This window comes from Coloeus monedula, assembly GCF_965178545.1.
Source record: "Coloeus monedula genome assembly, chromosome: Z".
Lineage (NCBI taxonomy): Eukaryota > Metazoa > Chordata > Aves > Passeriformes > Corvidae > Coloeus > Coloeus monedula.
In genome coordinates this window covers 12,813,202-12,826,144 of record NC_138822.1, presented here as the reverse complement: position 1 = coordinate 12,826,144, position 12,943 = coordinate 12,813,202, and the positions used below count along the sequence as shown (strand labels likewise).

The 12,943-nt window shown below is 38.2% G+C and overlaps 1 protein-coding gene across 1 annotated transcript in view; it reads left to right on the top strand.

Annotated features, from left to right (window-relative positions):
- Positions 1-12,671, top strand: part of SRFBP1 (serum response factor binding protein 1) — a 67,410-nt gene extending 54,739 nt beyond the window's left edge. Inside the window, exons 5-8 of the mRNA XM_082302105.1 lie at positions 9,098-9,179; positions 10,054-10,795; positions 11,222-11,259; positions 11,999-12,671. Of these exons, the coding sequence (XP_082158231.1) occupies positions 9,098-9,179; positions 10,054-10,795; positions 11,222-11,259; positions 11,999-12,189 (1,053 nt within the window). The 3' untranslated portion in view covers positions 12,190-12,671. The remainder of the gene's footprint in view (positions 1-9,097; positions 9,180-10,053; positions 10,796-11,221; positions 11,260-11,998) is intronic.
- Positions 12,672-12,943: the final 272 nt, after the last annotated feature.

Sequence of the window (12,943 nt, the reverse complement as noted above, 5' to 3'; positions counted from 1 at the left end):
CATTTTGGTATTACCCAGCTTAACTCTCTATTCAGAGTTAAGAAACAGCTGCCTGTTTTAATTTTTCAGACCCTCATTCTAGTAGCCAGTTACAAGAAATGATTTCTCAACTTCACTTTTTTGTACAAGTCAATTGTGGTTTCAGATCTGATATATATAGTTGGTGTCAAACTTAATTTGTATATGATGTTTCTTCCAGATTTCATTATCTTCTCTTAAAACTGCATGAATTTTGTGGCAAAGAACTTTCTCTTTCTCACAGTTGCTGCCTGTTATCCAAGGAGTATTTTGTTTCTGTTCCCCCTGAAGTACATCTTTTGTTTCAGGGTTTCTATTTCATCTTATTTTGCTTTCCAGTTTAATTTCCCAATATGATTGTCTCTTGCGTTTTTCGGGTCAGAATGTTTGCTTGGTTTTCTTATGTGCAGTTTGAGTGGGTTTTTTAGTGCCATCTGTTTTACTATGCTGTCCCCCAGAATTGTTTATGCAGTTTGGCAAGATGCATATATTTTATAGCGATACTGTGTCTCAGCTGTTCAAATGTCAAAATACATGAAAGGCATATATTTTATAGAAAGCTAGATATTAAAAAAAAAGCAAAAAATATGTAGCCTTTATACTACTATATATTATGTGTTTGATTTTATCTGCATGTATTATTTGCATTTGATTTTATACTGAATGTATTTTATCCTGGTCAGTTGTCCTGGATGTGCAATTTAAATTATGGGGGGTTTTTTAATTGCTGATATTTCTAAATAATATTTTTTAGACACTAACTTAGGAAGCACTCACTTCACAAGTGTTTTCCACTTTCAATTTGTCCACATTTGTCTACAGCATAAAGTAATGTTCAACATGCCCTAGGTTTTCTTAAATGCCAGCAGTGGTTTCAGTGTTGATATGAATTAGACCATCACAACTGGGGGAGGAGTCGTCACAGTGCTCACTTTATGTCCTCTTTCATAACCTTAAGAAGTAGTTTGGTTTTTTTTTTAGTGTGTGCATTGTTTGTGTGGGATGCCAAATTGAGAGGATTATAGACACATAGCCTTACTAGCTTTGGAAAAACCGAAGGTGAGTTAGAAGCATTTTCATTTTCTCACAATCTTGCTGTATCCACTTACACCTGGAGTTGACCCTGTTCTCCATAAGGAAATAATTAAGAATCCATGCTTACTTGAATCTTGACTTTTTTCTTCTGACGTTTCTTTATTGAAACAATCATAGCAATTGGTTTTTTTGCATGAAGAGAAGGAAAGAATTGTAGAATATTAAGTACATAATTTTTAGTTGGGCAGGTCTGGGGTTTATGCCAGGCTCTGCTGTAGATCACTTGGGTAGTTTGGGATGAAACACTCCATTTTTCTTTGACCATTTCCAATCTGAAAAATAAGCATTTACTTCACACTTCTTTGCTTGGCTAAATTAATTGTGACAGGTTAGCCCAAAGAAACTATTGACTCTTTTATACTCATTAAATATGGTCATCTAACACTTGCAGAGTACTAGGCTTTTTAAAGAGCTTGTAAACTTCTTAAAATGCTTGGATAGTACGCATTTTTTACCATGCATGTAGTAAAGAACAGCAAATAATCTATTTTTGTTTGAATCTATGACCTATTTTGGAACTCTTATTTTAAAAGGAGGAATGACAGAAGCATGTTTATACATCAGACTTCTTTTTGATAAAAGACAAGCCAAAAGACAAGACAAAGTTAATGTGGAAATGAACATGAATCTAAGTGAACAAATCTACTGGGAAAAGGATAGCTTTGGTCCAGATGTACAAATAAAATTAGAGCACTGTAAGTACCTACAGTATTTAGAAGAATCGTGTGCTCTTCCCTGATGCTGGATTCAAGGGTCTGTGGTAGGCAGTGATGAGTTGAGTCAGTGCTGCTGCCAGCAATGCAAGCTCAGCTAGGCTTCTGCCTTCTACTTGGTGTAGTTCTACATATGAGCAAAAACATTGCCCATGTTGCCATGGGTCTTCAGTTTCATAATGTTCTTCATAATGTTTCTGTGTTGGGTTTGCATGGCAAGATTTTGGTAGACAGGTTGGCTGTCAGGGTAGCTTCTGTGAGAAGCTGCCAGAAGCTTCTCCTGTGCCAGATGGAGCCAATGCCTGCTGGCTCCAGGATGGACCCACCACTGGCCAAGCCCTTCAGCAATGGTAGCAGCACTTCTGGGATAACTGAGTTAAAAAGGAATGGGGTAGAATGCACAGGAGCAATTGCAGCCAGGGAAGAGAGGAGTGAGAATATGTGGGAGAAAGAGCCATGAAGAAGGAGCAGAGGAGGTGCTTCAGGCACTGGAGCTGAGGAGGGAGCAGCAGAGACAATGTGTGGTGAACTGACCCACAGCCCCCCATTCCCTGGGGTGGAGGAGATAGAGAAAATGAGAAGTGAAGTTGAACCTGGGAAGAAAGGAGGGGTGGAGGGAAGGTGTTTCAAGATTTAGTTTTAGTTCTCATTACCCTATTCTTTTTTGATTTGCAATAAATTCTATTAATACTTTCCCAAGTTGAGTCTGTTTTGCCCATTGTGGTAATTGATTAGTGATCTCTCCCTGTCCTTATCTCAACCCATGAATCTTTCATTGTATTTTCTCTCCCTTGTTCTCCTGAGGAGGGGAGTGATAAAGCAGCTTCACTGGGCACCTGCTTGACCCACCACGGCTTTCAAGATGAATAAATATCCAAATACTTTCATGGCTGAATTACCATGATAAAAGAAAACAATGTAAATTAATATAAACTGTGGCAAGCATTGTAAAGAATAATAAACAAGTTTGCTTTATATATCTCGATGTTTTGTAAGAAATTGTTCAGTTTTAATTCTGTAGTTCTATCACAGAACATGGTCTTGATGAGTTTTTGCAAGGGTTTTAGATCTGTTAAGACTTTTTTTTAGCTTCAAATGGAAATTTTTCATCAGCCTATTTTAAAAATTGTATATGATCCAATTAAAAAAATTCTTCTGAAGCTAGGACAATTTCCTGAGATCCATAAAGAATGTATTTCTGTAAGAACTTCTCAGCTGTCATGCTATTTTATAACTGCTACTTCATAACACCTGTATGATCATTTTGGTGTTATGTTGAAAATTGTTAAAGCTTGAGTGAAAACAAAGTAATAGTTTATTATAAAAATGACAGGTTTTGGCAGATGATGAGTAAATAATTTGTCATCATTTGTCATCATTAATGTGAGACACAGCAACCAACCTCTTGCTGTCGGGAGCTGAGAGACGGCAGTGCTGCCATTAACAGTTGCATCCCATACCAAAGTCTTCACCATATCTGATGGCCACAAATCACATGCTGTGTGTCTTACAGACATAAAGCAAGAGAGAGAACTAGCTGCATTTCACGGTCAGAAAGTAACTTCTCTCAAGTCTTGTTCCAAAGTAGTATGAGGTCATGGTGTGGACTTGGGTGGCAGCCATGATTTGGCACCTTCAACCACCCTGTGACTTCACATTAATCACATCTCTTGTTATGAAGGACAGCTGTAACTAGTTAGAGTTTTGTAAAGAATGTGTGGATTAACAGGTTTTCTAGTTGTTTGTTTGGTTTTTGCTGTTTTTTAATAGAGAGCTCTTCTCCCAAGCTGCTGTGAAGGATATTGCAATGACATCTTGTTTTGGCTCTGAATTGGATGTTATTTTTTTAATGCTTACTCTGGTTAGTATTGTCTGTGGTTTTTTTTTTTTTTTTTTATTGGGGTCTTGTTAACATTTGACATTACATTGCACTTTTAGATAGTTTAGAAACTAGTATGACATTCTGCAAGGCTGGTTTCTGTGTTATGGTTTTTGACATGTACTGCATACTTGTCAGTGGGGCTTCTGACTCTCTCCATTTCAGTGTCATTGTTTTAAATAACTGACTAATGACAGATGCAGCGCCACCAAGCATTACCAGTTTGGCAGCACTCTCACGCAGGTGAAACTCTAGTTGTTGTCCTTATAGTAGTATATGCTTCTACTTACAGTCTTGTTTCCGATGAGATCTGTAATGAGGCAATTCCCTTTTGTGTAAAAGTCAACTGAAGAGCAAAAGTATGACCTCTTTCATTTTACTGATTATAACTATGGCAGAGCGGGTACAGACAAAAGTAGTCTTGGAACAGAAAGATTAATCAGCATAAAGTGATGGTCAAAAGTCTCCATTTCATGTTCTGGAATTAATCACAGGTTTCTGTCCTTTAGTTCATCCTGAAGCTCTACTGTCTCAGGCGTAGTACCAAGGCATACCATTCTGCTTCTGCAATCCCATCTACCTCGAGACTATGAGACAGTTTCTCATTCTCCCTTTATTACCTGCATTGTATGAAGCAGGTTCTACCCACACAGCTTCTACCTGACGTTTACATCACACTGCTCCTTCTTTTGATCCTGTGGTGCTAGGTTTCAGAGCCATTCCATACTTCTGACCCCTGTTTCAGCACATCTCAAAACTTTAATTGTGAATCTGCTTTTATCTTCACAACTTTTTAATGTCCATTCTCTTCACAGTCATTGCCACGTTTTGCCAAGTTTCTCTTATGTGGGGCTTATATGTGTGTTTGACAATAGATGTTTTTAATATTATTTACAGAAATAATGCATTATTTACCAAGATAGACTGTTAGAGGAGACTGACTTCAGGTGGTTCTGTATGTAACTGTCATGGTTTAACCCCAGCCAACACCAAGTGCCATGCAGTTAGTTGCTCACTCACTCCTGCACCAGCAGGATCAGGGAGAGAATTGGAAGAATAAAAGCCAGAAAACTCACAGGCTGGGATAAAGACAGATTAATAGGGAAAGCAAAAGCTGTGCACAATAGCAAAGCAAAACAAGGAATGAATTCAGTGCTTCCCACGGGCAGGCAGGTGTTCAGCCATCTCCAGGAGAGCAGAGCCCCATTAGACATGACAGTGAATTCAGAAGACAAACACCATCACTCCAAATGTCCCCCCCTTCCTCCTTCTTCCCCCCACTTTCTGTACTGACCATGATGTCACATGGTCTGGAATATCCCTTTGGTCAGTTGGGGTCCCCTGTCCCATCTGTGTCTCCTCCCAGCCTCCCATGTACCCCGAACTCCCTCACCAGTGTGGAAGTACAAACAGCAGAAAAGGCCTTGGCTCTGTGTGAGCCCTGATCAGCAATAACAAATACAACTCTGTGTTATCAACCCTGTGTTCAGCACTAATCCAAAATACAGCCCTGTATTAGCCACTGTGAAGAAAATTATCCTACCTCAGCCTCAACCAGCACAGTAACTTCAATCTTCTCACTGCAAAGTGTGACCATACACTGCTCTGTTTCTTTCTTCACTTTGCAGTGCCTCGTTTGCACACTGAAGGAGGAAGAATGTTCCTGTAGAAAGTACTAGCACATTCTTGCGTAAAAATATTAGTGCAAAATAATACAAGAAGTAGCAGAAGTGTGTCAGAATAAAGGTGTACAATTCTAGTATCTAATTAAACATTCAAGGGACAGGAATGGTGGGGGGAGGATGTTCTTGCTTGTAAAGACAGTTGACATTTGTTAAGTTTTTTTTTCTGTACTGTTTATATTTCTATAACGTTTTATATACTGGAAAATACTTGACGAAAAATAAATTGAGCATGGGCTGTGACAAAAAAAACCAAAACCAAAGCAAAACCAAAAAACCAATGAGACATTTTAGAGAATGTGAGTATCATATTGTATGTTTGTTAACTGCTGGCTATCAGTGTGAGTAGTGTTTGTGAAGTATTTTGCTGAAAGGAAAAAAATGTGGTTATTCCATATGGATTTGCCTATATATGCTTAAAGCCTTTCTATAAATATTTGAATTAAAGGACACCAGATGTTGCACAGAAGCTGCTGTTGCTTTCTGAACTTCATGGTATATTCTTTCAAAACCACAGGAAGTAGCTGAGGGAAAAAGTGTATTAATTAAGTTCAGAAATAGATTTTCCAGCTATAGGAAAATCTCCAAAGAAAATAGCATATGATCTTCAGAAATGTAAGCATTCTGTCCCAAGAATCTGGTGGCAGCATGCAGCACTGTCTGGGGATCAAAATTCAGATTCCAAGTTCTCAGAGCTAGGCTAGCCTGGAAATAAGCCAGTCTGTGGCCCTTGGAAATAGACCCATCTTTTGACCTGTCCCTTCTGGTGAGTGTTCATAGTTCTGTAGACAGTCTTCAGAAAAAATATTTTTCCAGTTTTTCTTGACCTGAAAAAATAATGTTGTAGTAGCAGAGACTTGAGGGAAGGGAAAGTACTAGAATTCCGAGATGCTCTACGCTTCAAACATGAAATATGGCTGACCATAGAGTATATTTTGTAAGCTCTAAAACTGTGGCAAAGGAATTACAGAATGGGATTTGTTTTGCACTGGTTGAGGAAGAAGATTTATTGTTGGCAAACCAATTAAATGCTTCTGCATTTAGACGTACTGACTCCAGTGTATTTGTAGTGCCTTCTTTTGCTCTATTTCATTGAGACCAAAGCACTGAGAGTGAGTCTCCTGCACTAGCAGTTGGTGGAAGTGTCCCATCTATCTTTGTGCAATGAATATATAACTGTTTATAGTTACATGGTTCTGCTGTAAGAAAATGGACATGCAAACAAGTAACATTCAGTGTGGCGGTGCAGGTGGCTCCAGCCACTGTTTCTCCTGAGGAGAACTCAGACAACCACCTATGGTGGTCAGCAACCCAAGTTTGGCATGTAACTTCAGTCATGGTGAGAACCCATGATTCCCTTGTTTTGTCTTTTGCATGTTTTCCCCTGATTGGTTAATACTTTGTCTCCCTGTGTGATGTATGAAGTCAGGTATGTTCATTTCCTGTCTTTAATATGTATTAGTTCTAGAAAGTTCCTTGTTCCTCGATGCCCCATTGGATCCTTTCCTGAGTCCCTCTTATGTGTTGTTCCCATTGGTTCCCTTCCTGTCAATCCCACCTGCTTGTCTCTATCCCATTGGCTGAGATCCCTTTCCCCACCTATTCTGTACCCCGTAAAAGATCCCTGGACCCTCCCACCAATTGGCCTCTTCGTCCCTGTCTTTTCATGGGAATAAGCCTGCATGGAACACACATGGAGAGTCCCCTGTCTTTACTTCTTTGCCTTTGCCTGCGTGCCTGCTTAACAGACACAGGAAGATACAGCCCCTTCAGGGTGAGGAGCTCTACCCCTTTTTCATTGTGTGCTGGGCACTGAGTGCTGCCTTCCAGAGGGGTTTCAGCACTGACCTCTGGGCTTCTTTGTGTCGGCATGCAAGGGGCAAAACCCCCTTCTGCCAGCTCCCAGTGGCTGAAAACCCCTCAATTCACCACTGAGCACTCTTAAGTGGATCACATCAGCTACTTGAAACGTGAATTGCTCATGTTTTGGGTAGCATGTGTGTCCTGGTAGTTTGACCCCAGCCAACAGCTAAGCACCCAGCAGCTGCTTACTCACCCCACCCCTGCGGGATGGGGAGAGCATCGCAAGAGCAGAAGTCAGGAAAACCTCTATCTTGAGATAAAGACAGTTCAATGTGTGAATCAAAGCTGTATGTGGAAGGAAAGAAGAACAAGGAATTTATTCACTACTTCCCATTGGCAGGTAGACGTTTAGCCACGTCCCAGAGTGCAGGGCTTCATGTAATGGTTAGTTGGGAAGATATATGTCATAACCATAAACATCTCCCCGTACCTTTTCCTTGCCTCAAGTTTTTATTGCTAAGCATGACTTGAAAATGACTTGATGTCCTTTCGGTACATGTGGATGAGCTGTACCCAGGGATGTTTCTTGCCTGTTGCAGGAGTAGAGCAAGAAACAGAGAAGGCCTTGATGCTGTGCAAGCACTGCTTAGCAGTAACTAAAACATTGGTGTGTTACCAACTCTAAATGTTTTTAGTCACAAATCCAAAACACAGCACCATCTTGTCTGCTACAAAGCATGTTAACTCCATCGTAGGGTAGAGCCAGTACCACTTCTACTCCTTGTTCCCTGCGAGGTAACACCTGTGGCTTGGGCTCCATCTGCTGTGGTGATTGCTTAGGACAGGAGAGGCAGCATGCTCTGTTGAGCTGATGGCCCCAAAATCAGCTCAGGTTGGGTCACAGGGCACTTGCCTGGTTCTTTATGAATATCATCATCTGTTGGTGTTCTGGTGGCTTCTGCTGTGATACTTCCTGTAGCACAAAGCTCAAATCACAGAAACAATTTGAACATTTATTCATTGCAGCATCACTAGGAGGAAGAGAGAAAGGTATGTCTTTTCCACTCTCCCAGAGAATTCAGCTCCAGGCTTTAAGAAATCTTCTTGCTAAATTTGTATTTTACAAATGTGTTAGACCTACTTTTCTTCCTTTCAAAGAAGAAGAAAAGAAACAAACAAAAAATCACACAGAAAAAAACAAAACAGAAGACAGAGCTGTCTTTGGGAAAGTCTTAGATACTTTTCATTTTGTTGTTCAAGCAGAGCGATGACAAGAATCTTTTTTTTTTTTTTTTTTTTTTGTCAAATTGAAGCAAGAAGATCGTATTTCTTCTTTGAATCAGTTTGCAGAGTTCCAGTATTCTATCACATCACATCACATTCAGGCTTGTCTTTGTGGTCAAGTTAGACCTTGCCTTTCAGTCACGTTTTACGTATATTCCTTCAATATCTGCTTTGTAATTATGCCAACTTTTGTGGCATCAATACGGTACTTCTAGCAGGCTGTTGCATTCCTTCAAGCAGAATGCCTTCTACCAGTATGATGATCTTTATTTGGTGGATTCATGAATTTTCTTTGCTCTTGTATGAAATAGTAAATGTAAAATCAGTGAACGATGTATCTGGTATGCTTTAAAAAAAACCATAAGTCACGTTATCCCTGTTCAGTACCTGAGAAATAGCACATGTATGTCTGCTACGTTTCAGTCAGTGTTTAGGCAGCCAGATTTTTCTGCATTTAGAATGACGGTAATGCATGAAAAATAAAATACTGTTAGTGTCATAAGCTTTCCTCTTGTTCAGTTCATGGTGAGAATCACATTAGTACGCATTGTAGCGTAACTGACACAGACCTGTGTAAGTTGACTGTTCTGTTGACCTCACGCCTTTGAATTTTTCCTTTGTAGCCAAATTGTACTGCAGCTGAGCGAGCCATGGCAAGACTTGCAACACACCCCACCTTGAAGCCCAGATTTCTTGAACTTAAAGGTATGAAACATTTTATTGAATTGTTTATTACATCTGTAGCTTACCGGTGTGTTACCTTGTTCATGTATATTTCTGGTGTGAACAAAAGTAAAAGACTCACAAAACTAAAAGTTCTTGTAAAAAGCCTAACTAGCTGCAGTGAACCAAGCCACAAACTTGAAACCATTTATATTGGTTGAAATGGGCTTGTATGTGACAGTATACAGTATGACATTTATTTAATACAGGGTGTTGAACAAACAGAGCATATAATGGGAATTCTGAAAATCTGATAGATGCAATGGAGTATTTCTAAATTAAGTAGGAACATAAATAGATCATTACAGCTGGGTTGTAAAAGGTTTTACAAATTACTTTCTTAGTCTTCCCTGAAAACTGTCCCAGGAATCCTTAGGGTATCTTTCCTGATTATTTAGGTTTTCTCTTTTTCTCTTGAAACTGGAATTTTCCACCTAAAATTGATGTTAAAAAGGGTCAAGTCCTAGCAGTAATGTCACAAAGTTACTTTCTTAATAACAGAGCTATCAAATACTCATTTAATTATATATATGCAATTTAATATTAGTTTGCAATTTTACACACAAAGTGAACATGATTATCAGCTGCAGATTATTTTTGGAAAGCAAAGTTCACACTTCAACCCAAATCTTATAGCATATTTAATAGATAATATTTTCAAGGTTTTTCCTTCACTTTTGTTGATACTGTATTCTAAGGTATTTCTTGCCTCATGTGTTCAGGGAATAATTGATAAGGACATTCAAAGTAAGCTCAATACAACACATACAAGTTGTAAAAATGTTTTATTATATAAAAATAACTTGCCTAAATTCATGTGTAGCTGAAACAAAATGTTTTTCTGCCCTTTGTACAGCTGCTGTTAAAGCTTTTAAGGATGCAAGAAAGAACCCAGACAAAGCCACTCCTATGAAAAAGGATAAGTCAGAAGAACAGCCTAAATCAGCACAACATTCCAAGAGCAGCTTGGATGACCAAGCTCCTAAGCTACCTCAAAAACAGCAAGGATGTGAACACAAAAAAAAGCCAGCCATGAAAATAGAAGCTGACAAGGTGGTTGAAGAACTCTGTGAGAGTGAATCTGAGCAGAAAACTGTGGAAATGGAGGGAGCATATACTCCAGAAGAATCTTCATTTCAGGCAGTAGAAATGCAAGCAGTCACTCAAAATAAAACAGGAAAGAAACTTGACTATCAAAAAAGGAAAGAAAATCTGAGTATGAACAAATTAAATGCAATAAAAGAAATAATTGATGATAGTGACCAAGAGCATCCCAGTAAAAAGGAGTACTTTGATGATAGTACTGAAGAGAGGTTTTATAATGAGTCATCAGATTCTGACAGTGACAGCAATGATGACTTCTTCATTGGCAAAGTAAAAAAAAAAAAAAAAGTAGCAGCAGTTAATAATTTTTCTTCAACAAAAGAGAAGGATAGGCTTCAGAAAAACACAGTGAAGACAGAAAAGAGCACAGTGCCTGGGATAGCACAAGATTTGATCATGGAAGAGAGAAAGCCACTTGCAAAAGCAAGCAAGCTGGAATCAGTGTTCTGCAGTTCGTTGTCTACCACCAACCAGAACTCTCAGAACAGAAGAAGGTAAACCTTTTCCCTGTGTTATGTTTTCCATTCCTTCCCTCCTTCGCAGTAATGGAAATGGTTGTGATTTTTAGTAGCCCTTATTAAACAAAGAGAATTTCAGCCCATTAAACCTTAGAACATTTTCACAGAAACTACTCACCAGTCTTCTTAAGCTTCCTTGACAGTGCATATTTTTTATATTCACAGTAGTGCTGATGGATGCATAGCATTCCTAACTAGATCTACACCCAAATTCAATCACTTCTGAATACTTGTCTTTCTACTTCTTTATTAACATGGGTGCAGCAATATTGACAAGGCTTGCATGTTATGTTTGAAAAGTTACAGCCTGAGTGTTTTGGTGATGATGATTCTTTATTCACAGGTGTTTGTAATCTTACAAGTTCCTTAAAAAAATCTTAATTTATCTTTTTTTGTTTTTAGAAATGCTAAAGACCAGCCTCTCAAAAATGAAAGAACAGGTATGTATTACTTAACCTGGTAAAATTATGAGAGAAAAAAACATTTTGAAATTCTGTTGTTTCTGCAGTCTATTCATGATGGGCTGTACTTTGTTTCTTTTCAATTATGTGGCACATATTTTAACATTTGTTGTTAAAGTGGTCAAACCACTGAGCTCTCATTTTAGTCTGTGGATATTGTCTGCTATTTTATATTTTTTCATATTAGAAGTACTTGACATAAAGTTTACACAGGAAAGTGCTTTTCTGTCTGTCAAGCGGTTAGTGTTACTTGTACACAGGTAAAGGTTATATTTATATATATATAGTTGTATGTAACTATTACCTTGTCTCATAAGTAATTGCTTCAATAGATCCTGAATATGGAATATTCTATTCCATTTGTAGTCTGTGGTACCATTTTGGAATTAATTGGATGGAGGATATAATTTCAATCATATTGAGCTGTATTGTGTAACGCTCATTAGCTTATTGTGATGCAAAATGTTTAGACTGTGCTTAATATTTGTCTACACAAATTTTGAGTGTAGTCAGTATTAATAAATCTTAAGTATCTGCAGTCTACCAAGTGGCAATTTACTGGGCTGCAAGATGAAGAAATCTTGCTGTGAATATTCAAATGACTGTGTTCCCCATAGCTCACTATGAAATTTTTGAAAAGATCTGGAATCCCAAGGTAGTTTGCATACTTTTATGAAGATTCATGATGTAGTTAATGTTTTGTTTTGTACTTGCACAGGTTTTCTTAAAAATGAAACAAAGCTCAAGAAGAAACCATTTGCAAAAACTTCAGTGGGTATTAAAGGCAACAATAAGAAAGCATGTTTGGAGCAGCCTCTTCATCCTTCATGGGAAGCAAGCAGGAGACGCAGAGAGCAAATGTCTCAAATTACAGTATTCCAGGGGAAAAAGATTAAATTTGATGACTAGACTATATGTAAATGGAGATTCAAAAAAAATTTTTTTCCAACTGCTGTTTGAACATTTTTGTTATTCTGTCCATATCCTTTGCATCCTACAAAATTGCAACTGCTATTATTTGCCATCTTAGAACAATCAAGATTGCTTCATTCATTCTGTGTGCTGTCTGTTGATTAATGTGATGGCCATATAGTGTTTGTTCATAAATCCCATTATGTAGTGCCCCCATTCATGAAATACACCCTAACATGAAGGAAGGGTTTTTAGGAACATAATTTGTGCCCTGTCAGAATGGTACAGATTCTTTTGAGGGGGGTTTGGAAGGACTTTTTTGTATGTGAAAGAGGGTACTTTATTTGAGAATTTGGTTGTCAAAAGAAAGGTTCTATATTGTCAAATACATCTCAACTGAGACAAAGTAAAAGATTTTTGAACTTGAAGAGACTTCACAAATTCATCACTGTATCAGGTAGCTGGAAGAGCCAATCAGTTGTAAGCATAATATGAAAATTTCTGGAGAGAATAAAATACTGTGCTTTTAAATTGTGATCTCTGTCCTCTGATTATGCTGCCAATTTGAAGAACTGAAAGGGTATCTTTAATACTTTATTCTGGTAGGTACATCTGGATTCATCAACATGTGTGTCCAACTCTTTCTGAAAGAATGTGAAAACCTGAAAAAACTTTGTACACTAAGAAATATTTAAGTGCCAGTCTGACATAGGGAGTTCATCTGATTGGGATATGACAAAAAAATTTTACT